Source organism: Neolamprologus brichardi, chromosome 11 (genome assembly GCF_056152115.1).
Source record: "Neolamprologus brichardi isolate AB-2024 chromosome 11, ASM5615211v1, whole genome shotgun sequence".
NCBI lineage: Eukaryota > Metazoa > Chordata > Actinopteri > Cichliformes > Cichlidae > Neolamprologus > Neolamprologus brichardi.
In genome coordinates, this window is record NC_142114.1 from 8351956 (window position 1) to 8371146 (window position 19191).

Genomic DNA, 19191 nt, shown 5'->3' on the forward strand with positions numbered 1-19191 from the left:
CTCACATGTACTGTACCAGTGTACCTGCACATGCGATGTGACAATAAAAGTGATTTGATTTGATTTGACCAGGGGTCTGCAACCTTTAACACCCAAAGAGCCACTTGGACCCAGTTTCCACGCAAAAGAAAACACTGGGAGCCGCAAATACTTTTTGAAATCTAAAATGAAGATAACACTGTATATATTGTTTTTTTTACCTTTATGCTTTGTGTGAACAACTAAAGTAAGTAAGTAAAGTTTATTTATTAAGCGCTTTTCACAGACAGGCAGTCACAAAGCGCTGTACACAAATATTAAAATAAACAATACAATCAATAAACATTATACACAATGTAAAAGATCAAATGTAAATAATGTAAAGAATATAAAATACGTAGATCAACAAAAGGCTTGTTTGAACAAAATATTTTTTAACTGCTTTTTAAAAGAATCGACAGAGCAACTAAGGTGTGTTGCTTATGAAATCCATGAAGTGCTACAGAGAAAATTACATTTTATTCATGTAAATAACACATTTTGAACTCTTAAAGAAATATAACAAAATGAAAGACACCCAGCTGAACTAAAATGATCCAGCAAACAAAAACTGTTGTGAGCCGCCACCCTTATATCGTCTTTGGGCTTTTGGAGCCTTGACCTGACTTTTAAAAAATAATTGAAAAAAAAAGCACTATAATAAAAGCACTAAATAGATATTTGCAGTCCGCTGCAGGGGAGGCAGACGCACCTGAGCGGGACCCGCTGCCTTAAAGTCTGTGCTCTTTCTGCTGTTGAAAAGCTACAGCCGGCTGTGTACGTACAGCAACTGTGTGTGAAAAGCAGTCAATAAAGAGATACTGAAAAGCATGCTCATGAAAACATCGTCGGGTCTGCTGTGATATGTTTACAATAAGACTTATGGTCCCGAACCTCTGCGCACAGCGTCTGCAAATCGGGGCTTTCATCTTTATGCAGGACTGTAAGCTGTCATCTGTGGGGCGTGAGCTGTGTTTGTTTTTAACATAGTTCACAGTGGAGAATGGCTGCTGACATAATGTGGATCCGAAGATCCATAATTGGCCTACCTGGGGTTGAAAGTCTCGATAAATGCACGGCGTTTCTGCGGGTACACCGGCTTCCGCGAGTGTGACGCTTATTTTGAGCGATGAAAAAAGAATAAGATATAATTTTATTTTTGTATTTCAAAATCACAATAATCTTCCAATTTAGAACTACAAGTTAAAAAAAGAACTAAACACAAATAAAATACACTTCAGCTAAATACTTCTAATTTATTTTCCTAAACTACCCGGAGCCACAAAATAAAGACTAAAGAGCCGCGGGTTGTCGACCCCTGGACTAGACGTTGTATCTTAATCCATTGGAAATCTTCAAAGACACCTTCAGTTTCTTTTTGGTTTCGAGATGTTATGTCATTTCTTAAAATTGCAGAAGATAGGCCTAGCAGCAAAGGCCGAATATATCGTGTCCGGGGCTCCTTTGTCAACTATTGCAAGTCACTGAACGTTTTACCAGCTGATTAATATTATCCCTCCCTCCCCCCCCCCCCTTTTAATGAATTTTTTAAAACTGTATTATTTTTTTAACGTGTGTGCGGGGAACAGCTTGTATTGTAACTGTAAACGAATAATGTATATTCCTCTTTCTATATAAAACTATTTTTAAAAAAAAAAACCCACAAAGTGGTAACCACGGCACCCACCGTGCTGGTCATGAACAAATTCAATTAAAAAGATGAAAAACAGAAAATGAGAGTTACTCTAAAGTAGAGATGGACCGATCCGATATTACGTATCGGTATCGGTCCGATACTGACCTAAATTACTGGATCGGATATCGGAGAGAAATAAAAAATGTAATCCGATCCATTAAATATCAAAAAAGCACCTCACAAAACTTGGCGACATGGCGAGCCGGAGCAGTGTGGTCACGTGATAGAGCGGCTGCGTGTATTTGTAGCCTGCTAGCAAACATTTCATCTCCGAGGAAGTTATCTCAGAGAGAAGTAAAGCAAGTGTGTAAGTTCATCTCTGAATGTTTGTAAAGCATTCCCGCGTTAAGCTTAACAACCGATATATAGAGCAACTGCCTCTTCTCTCTCTCTCCTGCTGCTACTTCAATCGTGAAACTGCTTAATGATCAGCTGATCGGCTTTTCTGTCGAGAGTCCGTCTCTCTTCTTTGTTTTTGGCCCACTTCTCACCAGAAAGAGGAAACCAGCGGCTGAACAACAGCAGCACTATTAAGCTTGATAATCTGTTGTTAGAATTTATTTAATATTACTTTCTACACCAGGATCTTTTTCTACGCAGCTGACGGCTGGTAACTGTGCAGGGGCGGATCTAGCAAAGTTTAGCCAGGGGGGCCGATAGGGCATGAACAGGCAAAAGGGGGCACAAAGACATACTTTTCTTTCTTATTCTCATTTAAAATATCTAGCTTTTAATTATTTAATAATTATCTGAATTTTACACCCAAAGTTTTAATCTGATGTAAAATGTATAGAAGTCCATTACTGTATATAGTAACTGTTAAGTCTAATATACCCTAGTACTTTTTAGTAGTAGTACTTTTTCCTTTGGGAAGGTACCATCTGTGCAGTCTGCAATTCTGTTGAAGAAAGATGTTGAATCTATTTAATTATTCTTGAAAAATAATTTATTTCTGTGAATTTTTTTCACCCTGCATCAAATTAAAGTTGATTACATCGATTAAGCATCATGAGGAAGAGGGTGGTTCCCTATTTTCTTTTGCTGGGAGTTTGCAACCCTATTAGTTAGGTTGCTTAATATTTCTGCTAAGTACTCTTTAAAATACCAGAATAGGGAGGATGGGGTAGGTTTAACTTTATTAGATTGATCAGTGTTGCTGATCTATGAAATATTTTGGGTGCAGTGTGTTTTTTTTTTTTACATACAGGTATAACAGAATAGCTTTAGTGTTGTTGTTGTTTTTTAACTTGAGTATGAACTTATACAAAAAGCAGCAAGATATTAAAAAAACAGTTTTACTGATTAAAAAACACACTATATCGGATTCATATCGGTATCGGCAGATATCCAAATTTATGATATCGGTATCGGTATCGGACATAAAAAAGTGGTATCGTGCCATCTCTACTCTAAAGTGATTTTTGACCCGAGATGATCGGTTAATGCGTGCAAAGCCCAAAGTCTAAATCTCTGAATACAAAAGAAACCTCTATGCTTAGATTGTTGTCTTGAGATAGCTGCAACTGTACTTTATTAAAAAGAAAATTAAGCTGATTGGACAGTTGAGAGAAAGAAGACAATACAAAGGCATTTATTCATGTCAAAATTACAGAACCTGTCATTAATTTTACAACAGGTATTTCTGATTTTTTTATTTAGACCTCAAGTCTTTTCAATAATTACAAAAAAATGTCCTAGAATGCATGTTTTTACTACTTTTATACAAACAAAAAGACATATGTGGGCAAACAAACTACTGATGTCATTTATTTGTTATATATTAAACTTCATTAATGCTGGAAAACATTTAAAACTAAATATGCTGTTAACTAAGTCTTGATTCATTTGATATAAAAGTCACATTTCCATGAAACCAACACAGCTTAGGTAAGCCAATCGTATTACAGAAGCCTTCTGATGTCACCACCGCAGCTCTGGAGCTTCAACAGATGGACTTAAAGCACACACAGTTTTTAACAATGGGTTCATCACAATAAACTGGGAGCACTGGTAAGTGTTCCAGGCAGACCTGCCCAACTTCTGCTCAATATCAACCGTAGTTTTTCAGCCATCTTGAATGTTGTATGGTGACAGCAAGACTGATGTGGTGTCAGCTCCTGATTCAGGACAACCCCGGTCCTATCAGGACCAGAAAGACTGTCAAAGGCTTTGGCCCGGGGGGGCTGAGGTTTATTTAGTTGGAGTGAACCAGAGTGACAAAGAGGAAAAGCGAGCACAGAGAGATGGCCCCAGTCAGCACGGCTTTCACCAGCAACACTGTCCAGCTGCCCAACAGGAAGACATGAACGAACAACCTGAAGACAAAACCAGGGAAAATGTGTGTAAGTTTCAAATTAAAAAAGCAAAACAACACTGCTCAAACACACAGAGGGATAATTAGTATATTCAAAATATTTATTCAAACTCTGACCCCATTTTCTACTCACTCCACTCACACCAACAGAACAAGAAACTTTTCTTTGCAAGAGTTTCTAAAGATGCCAAACTGTGAAGTCATTCATGTCTCCAATTTAAAAAAGGAAAAAGAAAAGAAATTTCTAAATATGTTTTACTTTGTTTTTAAGTGGAACACTTAGGAAGCTAGTGTAGCTCCACTCCATGCTTGTCTCATTATTATATGAATCCCATTAACTCAACAGCAGATCAATCCCAAAAACTAATTTCACACAATAAAGCAGCAGTTTGAGTCAAAAATATTTTTTCCTAAAAGCTATTTCAGGTATTTTCTACAGACTTTTTATTTTATGATTTTATGAACATTATTTGTAATAATTTTTTAAATTGATAAATATTACAGGCTTTGTGCTGATGCCTTTCATGAATCCTACACATCCTAGATTTATATTGTTGGAGCATCACTGGTGGACTAATGCACTCCCACCTAAGGTGGACGTTTGGCTTTGATGTAAAATCAGAGTTACAAATATAACTAGGGTTCTATGAATTCTGGATAACTGCTACAGGCAATGTGAAACATCTGGACAGTCACTGCACCCAACTGCGTCTCCTGTCATTTTGTCACGACTCTGAGTAACAGAGTGCAGAGAGTTGTGATCTACGAAGCCTCTGGGAGAGAAAAAATGAGCTCCAACTGAAGGTTCGAGGCTACTGGCACAGGTGGTAAGCACTGAAACTAGCTAATGGTAACAACATACACAGTATGCGCTTAAAGGTGAAACAATGAAAAGGAGACGACTGCTGGCTGCTGCTCTTCCCCTGCATCACCCAGGTTGCACATGTGACTTTGAAGTACCTGCATGCACAGAGGTACCAGCAGACTGTTTCTGTTGGTACCTCTGTGCATGCACATGATGGACATCCAGGTACCCCAGAAAATCTCTGCATTAAATGAAGTACCAAAGCAAAAAATTTGCATCAAGGATTTTTTTTGTAATCAAGTTATTCAAGTTACTCAAATTGTTGCAAGTGTGATCTGATATCCTTCTGTCTGTGTTGTTCCTACATCTTCATAACAATGTTAGTCCAGGATACAACATATTACTGTACATACAGCAATATGCTTGCTACACCCACACATGGCAGATAAATGTTAAATATATTATTTTAGGTAAAAAATGACTTTAATGTGGTAAAAATACAATAATTACATTATATTGTGTAAGCCTATATAATATAAGAATGGTAACATGAAATATGAAACATCCAAGACTTACTCCATTAAGAAGGCCTTATAGACACAGAGAGCCAGCAGCACAGTCACAGGCAGCCTGAAGCTCTTTGGAAGGTCGTATCGTGTAAACATCCATACCACTGATGCCGTAGCAATGTAATGTACCTTAATAATGTACCAGAATAAAATCACTCATATTACATGTGAAGAAGACGATAATGCCAATTATAACAGAGAAAAGAAACGCAGGAATGAAGTAGTTTAAACTTCAAATTTTTCTGAACATGCAAAGAACAAATTGATTCTACTGTGATGTTTCTGTAAAACCGCTACAAACAAGATGAGTCACTAGTGTGAAAATATTAAAAAGGGAGAAGAGCAGCAGTCACTCACCAAACTAATGTTTGAGTCAAAGCTCATCTGGATGTATTTCCAATCGAACTCAATCCCTCTGGCGCCGACCCACAGTGGAAGACACCTGAAAAGCAGGATAGTGAGTTATGGGACCTGTTTTTCATGTTTCACTTGGTGATGTGATTTAAACCAGGGAATTAAATTAACCAGGCTGATAGCACACTCTTGTTGTCCTTAACTAGCAATATGATTTTACATATATACAGTTCTTAATAAACTTAAATAGGCCACCTGTCATAAAGACAAAAGTAAATATTTTAGAAGTCTGTGTGAAAGTTAAAACTGAAAATTATCGATAATTTTTTAGCATTTTGACCATTAAAGAAACATTTGTTGTTTCATCTTTGCTCGAGTTTTTAAAGCCGGCGTTTATCACTATGCGACTCTATCAGTAATTTCCATCCATCATTTACGATTCCTATCATTTGAAATGCAGCTAGCAATTTGCCCTGTATAAATAAAATGAATTAAACTCATAGTATATTTTTGCTTAATGAGAAGAAACAGGTATGTTTGTTCCGCTTTTAATAGGAACAGTTTTCTTGCATATTTTTCTTTTACTTTTACTTTACTTTTTTTTACTTTTTACAGGAAACTAAAAATCAAAAGGCATACTGCAGTAAGATATTCATTAACTGTTGCAACTTCTGTGTCCATCATGTTAATTAAGTTATCATTTACATGTTTACTTATGTACTCCGTTAATATTCAAGGTAAATAACATTTATTTATAAAGAGCCTTTCACAGACATGTGGCCACAAAGTAAAATTTAAAAATTAAATACAATAAAAAAAACAAAAACAATATAAAACAGGCTACGGATTTAAGTAATATTTAAAGTTATCAGCTTTAAATATTACTTAAATGTTATGTAGGATTTTTTTTTACTGTTGTCTGACTTAAAAACAAACACAAAGAGGGCAGCAGAAAGACAAACTATAGCGTAGCATTAATGGTGTCATATACTGTGGGCAGTGAATGCATTTCATATCATTTATTTAAGTGACATCTTTCTAAAAGAAATGAGCAGGCAAAGGGATTTTAATGACTGAGCTATTTTCCTTCCCCTTAAATCCTCCCGTTATCACTGGCTCGATTAAAACCAATTCCTCTCACAAGAACGACGCAGCCATGTTTAAGCAACACAGTTTTAGGTCCTCACGTAATGCTGCTTATGCTACAGAAAATGTCTCCTGAGCTTGTCTGAGCTTATGCAGACTTCACTGTGACAGCACATTAAAGACTTTGATTGTGTGATCGTACATGCAGAATGAGCCCCTGTTGTGTAGATGTGTAGCACATTTTGATAAAATGAGACGTTAGTGCTAACCTCGACATCACGAGCTCTGCTGTTGCCCAGCCCATGGCAGCCACCATGATCTTGTATTCTCCTTTGCCAGCGTTGCGAGACATAACGAGATGGAGGCCTAAAAGGTCTGCCAGATCCACTGTGGCTTTCATGAATTCCTGAAATGCAAACAAGAACATTACAGCCTAATGCTAAAGCTGGTATTCTGTATGCTTTCCTTTCTCTAATGATATACACATGACAAGAACGATTATCTTCCTTTTTGGTGTTGTTACTGTCATTAAACACTCACCCCTACAAAGTCATACGCTCCTACTCCTCCTTCCCATGTGGGAAAAAATGTGGCTAGAAACAGCATCTGAAACCCAAACTTACTTATGTTAACATTGTGCTTTTTTTCCTGCCTCAAAAAAATATGATCCATTTTCATAACCACAAAAAATGTCTCACCTTACAAAGTTGGACAAACAGGTACGTTGCTCCAGCTTGGACACATCTCCAGAAGGCATTGTACTCCGAGCTAAACAGAGAACATTTGTTCAAGAGGGTCAAACATGAGGCCCGGGGGCCAGAATAGCCCCAGCAAAAAACTCCAATTGAGCCCACTGAACAGCTTAGATTATGAACTTATTATTATGCATTTGCATACATTTAACAGCTTTCCATATCAATAAAAAAAAAACTGCTTACCATTCATACTATACAAAAGTAGTTTGTATAGTATGAATGGTACTATACAGCTCACTTGCATCTTAAGTGGGTTGGACCAGTGAAACCTCCCTTTGTGTCAGTTTAACTACGCATTTAACCTCTTAAATAGCTTAATATTTCTGCTTAAATTAAATTAAGGAATAAATGTATTATTGTACAGAAAATGTAATGGTAGCTCATAGCCTAGAATACCCTGTAATTCTAAAAGACAAGGTTTTTGTTCATTTACGCTATATAAGAACCAGTCTATTTACATTTACTGTGTCGACTTGCATCTGGCCCTCGTACCATATGTTTGACACCCCGAAATTAACAGACAAACAATTAATAGACAAAGGTTTCTGTTTTTCCACCATCTATTATATTATGTTTTAAAAAAAACCAAACAAACAATGAGGCCACGGTTTTAAAAATAAAAAACTTCTGTAAATTAATGAAACTTATTTTTTATAATTAGTCTTGGCAATCGACTAATAGAAATTATTCTGTAATTTTATGTATGTATGAAATGTACTTTCACTGGTCCAGCCTGCTTAAAATCAAAGTGGGCTGAATATAGCACATGATTTAAAATGAATTTGACATGCCTGAATTAAACGAACAGAGCTTTAATATATCCATGCAGTAATGGTGAGAGAAAGGGTTTACATTATGCCTTTAATGAACGTACTATGCACACTATGCAGGTCTAAGAGGATTATGTGGACCCTCTCCAAAAGCTCGAACATTTCTAAGAAGATTATTAGCAGACACTTCCCAGTCTGGCAGCATATGTTACCACAAAGAAGAAGAAGAATGTGAAAGAAGGGTCTATGTGAGCCCATGTATGAGTGTGTTACTTGTAACTGCATTTAAATCTTATACCGTCAAGCATTACTGACTGATTCACACAGACACTTACAGGCCGCTGCACTTGTAGGTTATAAAGTACGGAAAATAGGCCAGAGCAAAACAGTTCCCAAAGTGAAAAAGTGTCATGATGTCTCGTAACAAAATGCAGCTTCCTGCAGAGAGAGAAAGAGAGAGAATGATAAAAGACTGGGGGAAACAATTGCATTAGTTTAAGTCAGTAAAACCACTTACTGTGTTAGAAAACAAGAGAAAACATCTCTTTAATTATATATGATACGATAGCGATTTAAAACGCAGAAAAGCTGCTCACGCCCGCAGCAGACAAAAAGTTCGAAATAGCTCATTTACGGGTTTGAATTACTATCAGTTACAGTTTAATAATATCTGCTGTATTTACCGTCACTGGGTTTTTGGTTCATTCAGCACCATTTAAACCTTAGCCAGCGTTTACTTCTTTACTGTAAAAGTATTTTAATATCAACCCCTCACTGGAATTTAAAATGTTAAAAATTCAAAAACAGTCTGCCATCTCTGAGTGAGTCGTTTAGCTTATATTTTATATGAATATTAGCAGAGCTACAGAGTAGTGTAGGGTCCTAAAGGAAATGAATAACCAGTGCATTAGCTGGCTAAGCTACATCCCCGCTCACCCTGTGCGGACACACATCCAGCAAACAAACCCTCTGGCACCTTCTTTTCCTATGTTGTGATTACGAATCTCATTTCTTTCCTTGTTCTGACGTATCAAGACTTTTTAAAGAGAAAAAGAGAACGTTACTGCGTTTTAAATACCTGACAAGTGACACACCGTGGATCCAGCAGCTCTCTAGCTGAATGACAAACGGAAGTAAGCTTAGTTCCACCTCGGAATGCATCCGACAATGCTCTACTTCCTGTAGGAACCTAACAAATGGTTCCGGGGGCCTGTAGCGCAAAACTATGGGCTGTGTCCCAATTCAGGGTCTGCACGCTTGAAGTACGCATTTTAAGTGCGATTACGTCACCGCCACGCGATGACGGCTGTCCCAATTCGAAGTGTACTTCAAATGCATACTCCAAATGCACAGTCGATTTCCCCAAATATCAAGAGTGGTCCGGTGCACCCTTCGTGGTCCCATATTTCCCACAATTCATAGTGCGGCGGTGGGTGTGGATAATGCAAAATACGGCAGAAGGGAGCGGCCAAGAGTGAACTGTCAAAAGTAAGTACTGAATATGATTTCACTTATTTATGTGCGAATGTTTAATAACGAAGAACATTAAAACATCACTGTTGGCCACATGTCAGAGTTGTGTGACATTAGTGATGTTTGTACTGTCAGCGTTAACTTGGTTTTAAAGCCTCTATTGATATATATATATATATATGTATATATATATATATGTATATAGCATATTATATTTACATTACCACAGTGAGATGATTTTAGTCTCATGAACAACATTAGCTAATTGTTATTTACTAACTAATCTTAAAATGACTGTTCAGCACAGAAATGAAGCCCAACAATCATGTTTTACAGTCCTGTGGTCTCAGCCTCAGATAGTCAACTAATCAAAGTGATGTCATGACAAAAATGAATGACCAACAAAACATTTTTCTCCTTCATTTCTGTCAAACAAAGCTGTATGTGACGTTTCTCGCGGTTAGTATCATGGTTGCTAGGCAACCTGAGCAGCACGGCGAAGGCTAGACCGTCCCATTTCACAAGCCTCTCACTTCCGCACTTCTCGTACTTATAGTATGCACCTTACGTAGTACGCATAGTGCGCATACTTCAAGCGTGTAGACCCTGAATTGGGACATAGCCCATGGACTGTATGTATAAATAATCTGTGGCCCTGCTTCCTTTCTTAACCCATCTCCCTCGTGAATGATCGCATTTTAATATAAGTAAATAAATCTACTTTGTTTCATTTATTTTTTAAAAGGGCGTCAAAAAGCAATCCTAGCTTTGTAAGGCTCACATTTAGAAACTGCTTACGATAAAGACAACTGAACAATTATTCAGTGGAGCCATGTTTTATTTGCAGTAACAGACACAAAGCATCAGATTTCCCAATTTACAGTGTAATGGTTCAAAACATGAAGGCCAAAAAAATCGTAAGTGTTAAGAAATCTTAAAAAAAATCTTAATATAATAAATGCAAATAATAATATAATAAATCAATAATATATAGATGATGATGGAGTTTATTCCTCAGTAACATACCACTTGGCACATTTTCTTTTTAGCAAAATCACTAATTAGATCTTTAAAACTAAATTATCTGGCCTACTGGATTTCAGTGGTGAGAAATGCAAGCCCTATCTTGGGACATTGCCAACCTCGGGTAGTTTTTCACCAGTTATAACTTAATGAAAGTTATAATAATGGTTAAATAATGGCAAAATAATATTCTTACGTTTTGAGAGCTAGAGTTGTTTGAGATGGTTGTTGAATTGAAATATTTTACAATAACTAGGGATGCAACGATACCAATTTTTTCAAACCGATACGATACCGATACTTGGGTCTGAGTACTTGCCGATACAGAGTACAAAAACCGATACTTCTACCACACACACACACACACACACACACACACACACACAAATACAATGAATTGGAAGACAGATTTTATTTTATTCTCTGCCGATAAAAAATAAAATCATAATAAAAATGACCACAAAAAAATTTCAAGTGAAAAATAAGCACTTCTGTTAAATTATTGCAAAGTCTCCACATTGTAATTTAACAAAATATCCACTGTGCCGTTAAACCAAGAACTGACATCTTGTCTTTACCTCTTCAGAAAGTTTTGGCACCATTATCTCTCTGATGTATGGGCGGTTGGGAATTTCATATCGCAGCTCGAGTATGCTGAGAAGACGATGCAATCCTATGTTTTCCACGACCGGCATTGGCTGGTCATCCAGAGTGATAAAATGAGTCAGAGTCTCTTTTATTTTAACTGCCTGTGGATTTTCTCTTGACATTTTTCATCGCTTTTCCAAAACCTGAGTTAAAGTTGGCTGTTCCGGTCCACACTGCTGACATTTTGTTTAGTCTAGCTACAGCAGCCTCTAGTTTCTCTTTTTTATCTGGAGCCGCCAGTCTCACTTGCCTAACCCTGTGCCTGTTTAGCGCGGGATGTCCCCCTAGTGGCCAATCTTAAAAACTACAACAGAAATGACAAGCCACCCTCTGATTAATGAAATAAGTTAGTATCGGTTCATGGTATCGGTTAACTTTTACGAGTATGAGTACGCACACATTTTACAGTATCGGCCCCGATACCCGATACCAGTATCGGTATCGGTGCATCCCTAACAATAACCTTAACAGAGCCAACATTATAGGAGCCTGCATCACTGTAGCAGCAGCAAGTCATGATTTCATGTTAATGAAAAATTAATTATAAATGAAAAGCAAGGCAAACCAAAACAATTTATATGCTGGATGCAGAAGTTTAAACACAACAAGTGAAACATCATCTGCACTTTTCATTTCAAAGTATCTACAACCTCAGAGTACACCATTGTTTTCAGAGATTGTTACAGTTATATTGCATAAAATGTGTTACAATGAAAGGATTAATGATATTAGAATCAAACTTGGAGGTATACACTAATTATATATATGCTAAAGAACTGATAGAACAAGCATTATTGTAGCATTTGATGTTAAGCTGCCAGTTTCATTCACTTTGGGGTCACTTGAATGCAGACAGTTTCTTCTGTCTGCGCAGTCCCTGATCATCCACGTGCTGTTTGTGTCAAACTTGGACAAAGTCCCACAGTGTTCCCAGGGAGAGTCAGTCCTGGCTGTGGAAGTGTTGGTAGTTTTCTGAGAAAGCTGAAAAATGCAAATAAACTGGCAAATCAATCAATTACTGACAAAAAAACTTTGTATTTGCAAATTAAGCCAGACACAAATGCTGATTACTAAGGCTTTAGTGAAGCTTTTTCTGAAATGAATATTGATCCTGTTTTAAAAAAAAAATTAAAATATATATATTTTTACATGCACTTCTTTTCTAGAGTATACATTTTCAACGCATTGGACATGAAAGGACATCTCCACAGCCTTAAAGCACTGAACTAGTAGAAAGACTAAAGCCACTTGAACGTGAACTCCTCTGGTGTTTAATGCAGAATTTATGAACAAATGATGCATTTAGAAGAACAGCTATAATTCAAAAATAATAAACTCAAACCTCATCAGTCGTTGCTCTGTAGATCCTGTCTCTGACATAGTTGTACTGAGAGACATCGGTCAGGCTCAGGAGGTCATACATACAGCCAGCACATGATGCTTTCATCTCTCTGCAGTGAATCAAGGCGTCCTCCCATGTCTTGTTCTCATTCACCACCACCAGGTTGTCAACAAAACAAAAAGGGTAAAACCTTTCAGAGCAAGCATAGCCTACCCAGCCTCCGGTAAAAGCATGCAAAGAGCCACAGTCTGCAGTGAGTGGCTGTCCTGGTGCCCAGTTTCTGTAGCTAGATGCTAAACTACCCGTCCAGTTCCAGGTCTTCCCTCCCACTCGATACAGTCCAATCCAGCCCCATTTGTCAACACCACCTGAGTTTACCTGGGTGACAGTGGCTAGGTAACCATAGTTTTCCATACAGTACTTTACAGCATCATACCAACTGAGCATAACACTGTGATACTGGATTACATCACCTTGGGAACAGTAGACATTATTGATACTTGAACATTGTGCACTGTACCACATGAGGTCATCTCCTACAACTGTACAGTAGTCCTGCTGTGCAGAGGCCCATTTGCTGGTATGTGAGAGGTCATCGCCTGAGACACCTTCACCTGTTCTGAAATCAACACAACAATCATCTCAAAATCAGCAACTCAGCTTTGTCATATTTACATAAACAGACATGGATATTGACATAAAGGTCATTGCAAAAAAGATACTCACCTTAGATTTATAGACTTCCAGACTGAGTCATCTTCAGGATTTCTGAGTAGACCAATCCAAATGTTTGGGACATTTATTTGGACCAAAAATGGTATAATAACATTCATATTTATCATGTCCCAAGTAGCCAAGTCAACATAATGTCTCTGGCAGAATAGTCTTGCTTGTGTCCAGTTCTTTTTCCCAATAAAAATGTGTGTGTCACATTTAATGTTTCCTTTTAAGCCACAGGCAGCCATTAGTACGAGGCAAAGTGCCAGTTCAAAGTTGCTTTTCCCCATATCTGCTCCTGTTTGGACAACAAGCCACACAGATCAGTTTTCAGAGATTGTATTTGCTGTCAGTCAGTTTATGATGTGATCCATGGCTGCTGAACAGCAATCACCCTGCTTTTATACCAACCAACTGTGTGATCAGTGCCACCTACACGCACCTCAACATCCAGTTGACCAATAGCAACTCTACACACTTTCAAATACAATTCAAATGGCCCTGTTGTTGTACTGTCCTGTTGTCACCTTTGACTTTGTTCTTAAAGATGCTTTCCTTCACAACTCAAATTCTACTGTGACACTATATGTTTTTAGTTATTTGATTAATGCTAGTTTTATTGATGTTTGTACCAATCTTGCAGGTATTCTAGTGTGATCATTGCATACCAGTGAAGCGGCCTGCATTTGCATGAGTTTTCTGAGGTTTCTCCTGTTTCCCTCACAGTACACAGACAGAAAGGTTAAGTTGATTGAAGGGTCTAAATTAGGGGTTATGTGTAGAAGTGAGAGTATTTTTTTTCTGTCTGTCTCTCTGTGATCAGTGATATTTATTCTTTTCTGCCCCCACATTCTACTACCTAATCAATTACCATTTCCCATCCCCAAGAAAGACTGGACTGACATAGACAGCCTCAATGACTACAGGCCTATAGCCCTCACGTCCGTAATCATGAAGTGTTTCGAGCACATAGTGTCTCTGCACATCAGAGACTGTCTACCCCGCGTCCCTCGACTCCCACCAGTTTGCTTACAGACCAAATCGATCCACAGAGAATGCCATCACCATCACCCCTCACAGAGAGCTGAGTTATCTGGAGAGCAGGAAGAACTACACGAGGATGCTTATTATGGATCACAGCTCAGCGTTCAACACCATAATACCAGAAATCCTCACTGCCAAATTGGACCACCTTCAGATCCTCCCTGCCACCGGTCCTGGATCAAAGTTTTGCTTGCAAACCGGTCTAAGTCAGTCCAACTCGGCCCCACCTCTCCCCTCACTGTCACTCAGCACCGGATCCCCTCAGGGCTGCGTTCTCAGCCCCCTGCTGTACGCCCTGTACACATATGACTGTACACCAACCCATCCAACCAACGTCTTTATCAAGTATGCCTATGACACCACAATGGTTGGACTCTTCTCTGTTGGAGATGAGACAGCGGACAGGATGGAGAGAACGTGTCCCGCTTGTGCTCATAACCGGAAGCTGAATGTCCTTAAAAGAACTCATAATGGACTTCATGAGGCACAGACAGGTCCACTCCACTCTCATTATTGAGAGAGAGCATGCTCTCCTACTGCCTGGGTGTTTGGTACACAGTGGGCACAATTGAGAACAGGAAGGCTGTAATTAATACCGCCCCAAAAATCATTGGCTGCCCTCTGCCACCCCTGGAGGCCATCGCCAGATCCTCCTGTCTCAGAAAAACCAGGACCATCAAAGATGAGCCCCTTGCACCTGACCCACCACCTGTTTGTGTCTCTGAGGCACCGACATCTCCAGACAAACTAACAGCTTCTTCCCCTGGGCCATTCAAACCTTAAACAAACACTATGCCCCCACAATCCCACCCTTGCCCACCCACCTCACCAAGTCCTTTTGCACTGCTTCCAAGCACTTTGCTCTCCATTGTGTGCCTTTCTCTTTTTTTTATTTGCTGTCCATTTTGTTGATGTCTTTACTATTTTTTTCTCCTGCACAGCTGCCGTGGATCACCCATAATTTCGCTGTTGTGGTGTCAGATTTCTTTTCTTGTGTATTAATCACATATCTAATCATACCCCTGATGTGGACATCGGGTCAGTTGGAGGCGCAGTTGAAAAACTGCAGCGGTCCCAGATCAGATGTACACACTGGAACTCTTTTCCATGTTGCTTGTCTGTGTTTATTGTGCTATGGTGTGTTGATATCTGTGCATTCCTGTATTATCCTTTTGTGTTACACATTTCAATGATTTTTTCCTCGCTACCTAGCCTGACCTGTCTCCCCAATGTGATGTTTGTGTATTGTATGTACGGTCGGCAAGGTCTGTCATTTCGGTTGTGGGCAAAAGACCTGCAACTGACAAATAAAGGCTATCTCATCTCATCATCTCATATCACATTAGTTATAGTAATATCACTTACTCACTTACACTCCTGTCACTAGTTTGCATGCATGTGTAATGTTAACACAGTGAGGCCATTGTAATGGGAGACGTTAAACAGATAGTGGGACTCCTTCTGCTTATCAGGGATGTGAATCCTTAGGTGACGGCCAAGCAGAAAACAAGGTCATAATTCTCTCTGTGCAATACAATGTGTTCATTAAACACACTTTAAATCAAGCTCACTGGGTGTGTTGCAGGTTATTGTTAAATTTTCCACAAACACTGTACATGTACAATGACAATAAAGGGCTATTCTATTCTATTCTATTCTATTCTGATAAATAATGATGAGTGAATGTGGCCTAATCTAATTTGTTTCTAATGTTAGTAAATGGGAATCATGAGAAAAAAGTTAAATAAACACACAAAGTACAACCAGTGGAGTAAAAGGCTCTGTTCCTCTGTGTCTTAAAGTTTTAAAGAGAGAAAGGAGAAAGTAAAAGAGCAAAGCTATAGACCCACAGCCTCATGGGTTCCAAGATTTAGCAAAACTGTTCAGATGTAACTTTAAGTGAAAAATACTTTTACTTTATTTTTCAAAAAGTTGAAAAATTGATTTATTAAGATAAAATAGTTGCTTTTGTGCGACCCCTTTTTTTCTGAAATATTCAACAGACTCGCGACAAAGACAACTGGCAGGGAAAATCCACCAATGATCATCATGAATTCAGTTCAAGTCAGTTTATGTAGCTGATTTAAAAAAACACGACCGGCATTGACCAAAGTGCAGCATTCAACACAAATTTCACAAAAACCGGGACATTCTTTTGAACAAAATGAACAAAATGAAAACTAAAAGACTTTCAAATCACATGAGCCAGCATCTTATTGAAAAAGGAAAGTATATAACACAACAAATGTTTAAACTGTGAAATTTTGCAATTTTATGCACAAAGTGAGCTCATTTCAAATTTGATGCTTGCTACAGGGAAAAAAATAGTTGGGACGGGGAAATGTTTTGTATTTCCTCTTCTTTTCAAAACTGTTTCTGCACATCAAGATTATGAGTTCCTGGAGGTTTGGTGTTGGAATTTGGTCCCATTCTTGCCTGATATAAGTTTCCAGCTGCTGAAGAGGTCATGGTAAAATGTTTAGTATAGTTAGGTCCTCAGGTCCCCCAAGGCCTATATTGCTGTGAAGTTTGAAGATGATTCACCCCAAAGATTGTGGGTAATAAACCATGCAAAATTGGAAAATTATATCTTCAAAAGTGTGGACACTTGACTGCTAACAAACAGACAGACCAACAAAATATGGGAACTGATTACAAACTACCTCCATGTGGGGGGAGAAAAATGGCAGTAAATTAAAGTTAGTCTGAAGCTGAAAAAACAAATGAAAAGAAAATGTTTTCTGTTGGGATTTAAAGATTGTTACTGGGGAAAATAGGCAGCTAGAAAATTCATTCTTAAAAACTTAAACCAGACCCCCTTCAATGCTGGTTAACCTGAAAGAATTGATCAATCCACGTTTATCAGGCAGAAGTTCAGAGAATAGGTCTCAGTCACACGGTGTGTCCAGTTCACAAGAACAACAACAACAAGAAACGAACAAAAAGAGTCCTTTAACATAAACATTTTCAACAATGCAGATAATTCAATATCATCTTTTGTGTTTCCATCAATCATTAAGAATGGCAGTCTACGGCCATGAGATCTAAGAAATTGTCATTTATAAAGTTAGTGTAATATTTTACCATCAGAACTTTTTTGACCTTTAAAGTTGTTATTTTATAAATGACATGAAATCTCAAGCTTTTGATCATTTAGCCGTAGCACTAAAGCTGATGGTAAACCACTTACAATCCTTATGGTCATACGCATCTAATACTCGAAAACTATCTGTGTTTCGGAAAAAGGAATGATGGGAATGATATCCCTCCGACTCAGTCCCAGATGTTCACTTTTACTGCCATTGCTGTAGCTGCAAGTGATGCGCAGTTGTAATAGTATACACATTCTCATATCACTTCATGATACACACCCGTTGATCAAAGTAACATGCTCATGGCACTTTTTGCCCCTACTGAGTGTGGTGAAAATATATACGGTTAAACAACAGGAAGCACTGCAGCACAGCTGAGTTCAGAGTTTTGCATGTCAAATGCTTTTAAGAGCAATTAAAGTTGCCAAGGCAGCGACAAGCTTAGTTAAAAAATGTTCCTGCATCACAGCAGCATGCAGACTGTGCCTTTCTGCAGTATTGCAAAAAAGACAGCAGGTGTCCTCAGTGACCAGTCCCCTGTTTTTGCATAGCTGACTTGAACTTTAACGTAAAAAATATGCAGTTATTCTCTCATGGCAGCATTAACTTGGTACATCAGAGCTGGCAATGTATTATTAATCTCCCACGTTTTTCCTATCTCTGTATACAAAACAAATTTTGTCATTTACTTGCCAACTTTAGTTTTTATAATTAGGACCAAATACTGACATATCAATACACAAAAAATGGCCATTGTCTTATTAGTTAAGAAGCCCGTGTTTGCATCTCAGTGTCTGTAGAACAGCTGTTTCTATTCTGCAGTGCATGAGTAGAAACATTTAAGCATGACAATCAAGTCAGAATCAAACTGAGCAGGTTTGAACTTGTGACGCTTCAAAGTTGTAGCCTACGATCTAGAGTGGATATTATCTGCATCCACGATTCTCTCGTGTGAATTAAATCAACTCATATTTTTGTTGTTAAATCTGAATCAAATATGATTTATATACGTGACTTGTGCACAGTTCATTGAAGAACAAGAGCATCTAAACACATCTGTGTGTGTGTGCTAGGGGGTTGTCTTTAAGACACACGCATGAAGTACCTACCTTTTCTTTCCAAAATTCTTGAAAAGGTAGTTTACAGCCAAATAACGGCCTTCCTGGAAAAGCAAAATGTGTTAGAGGTTTTCCAATCTGGTTTTAAACCCTTTCATAGCACTGAATCAGCCCTTTTTAAAAGTTTTTAATTACATATTTTTAGCGACTAATGCTGGGGACTGTGTTGTTCTTGTGCTTTTAGATTTGACAGCTGCATATGATACCGTGGATTATGCCATTTTATTCTCTCGTTTGGAGCACTGGGTGGGCATTAGGCGCACAGCACTGGAGTGGTTCAGGTCCTACTTGGCGGGGCGAACTTTTTGTGTCAGCCTCGGTGACTATGTGTCGTCCTCCGCTCCCCTCTTGTGTGGTGTCCCACAGG

The 19191-nt window shown here is 38.3% G+C and overlaps 1 protein-coding gene across 1 annotated transcript; it reads right to left on the bottom strand.

Annotated features, from left to right (window-relative positions):
• Window positions 1–3758: 3758 nt before the first annotated feature.
• Window positions 3759–9521, bottom strand: tmem147 (transmembrane protein 147). Its single transcript, XM_006794898.2, has 8 exons — window positions 9446–9521; window positions 8703–8805; window positions 7541–7610; window positions 7383–7448; window positions 7112–7248; window positions 5760–5844; window positions 5410–5531; window positions 3759–4029 (listed from the first exon to the last, which is right to left on the bottom strand). The coding sequence occupies exons 2-8, from the start codon at window positions 8777–8779 to the stop codon at window positions 3909–3911; spliced, it is 678 nt and encodes a 225-aa protein (XP_006794961.1). The 5' UTR covers window positions 8780–8805; window positions 9446–9521; the 3' UTR covers window positions 3759–3908.
• Window positions 9522–19191: the final 9670 nt, after the last annotated feature.

Bases quoted from the DNA above. Each gene is read 5' to 3' on its own strand.
- tmem147 (XM_006794898.2), bottom strand. From the start codon at position 8,779: ATGACACTTTTTCACTTTGGGAACTGTTTTGCTCTGGCCTATTTTCCG. The intron at 7,611-8,702 runs GTAAGTGTCTGT...TTCTCTGTTTAG, and splicing joins ACCTACAAGTGCAGCGGCCT to CTCGGAGTACAATGCCTTCT. The intron at 5,845-7,111 runs GTTAGCACTAAC...CCTGCTTTTCAG, and splicing joins GCAGAGCTCGTGATGTCGAG to GTGTCTTCCACTGTGGGTCG.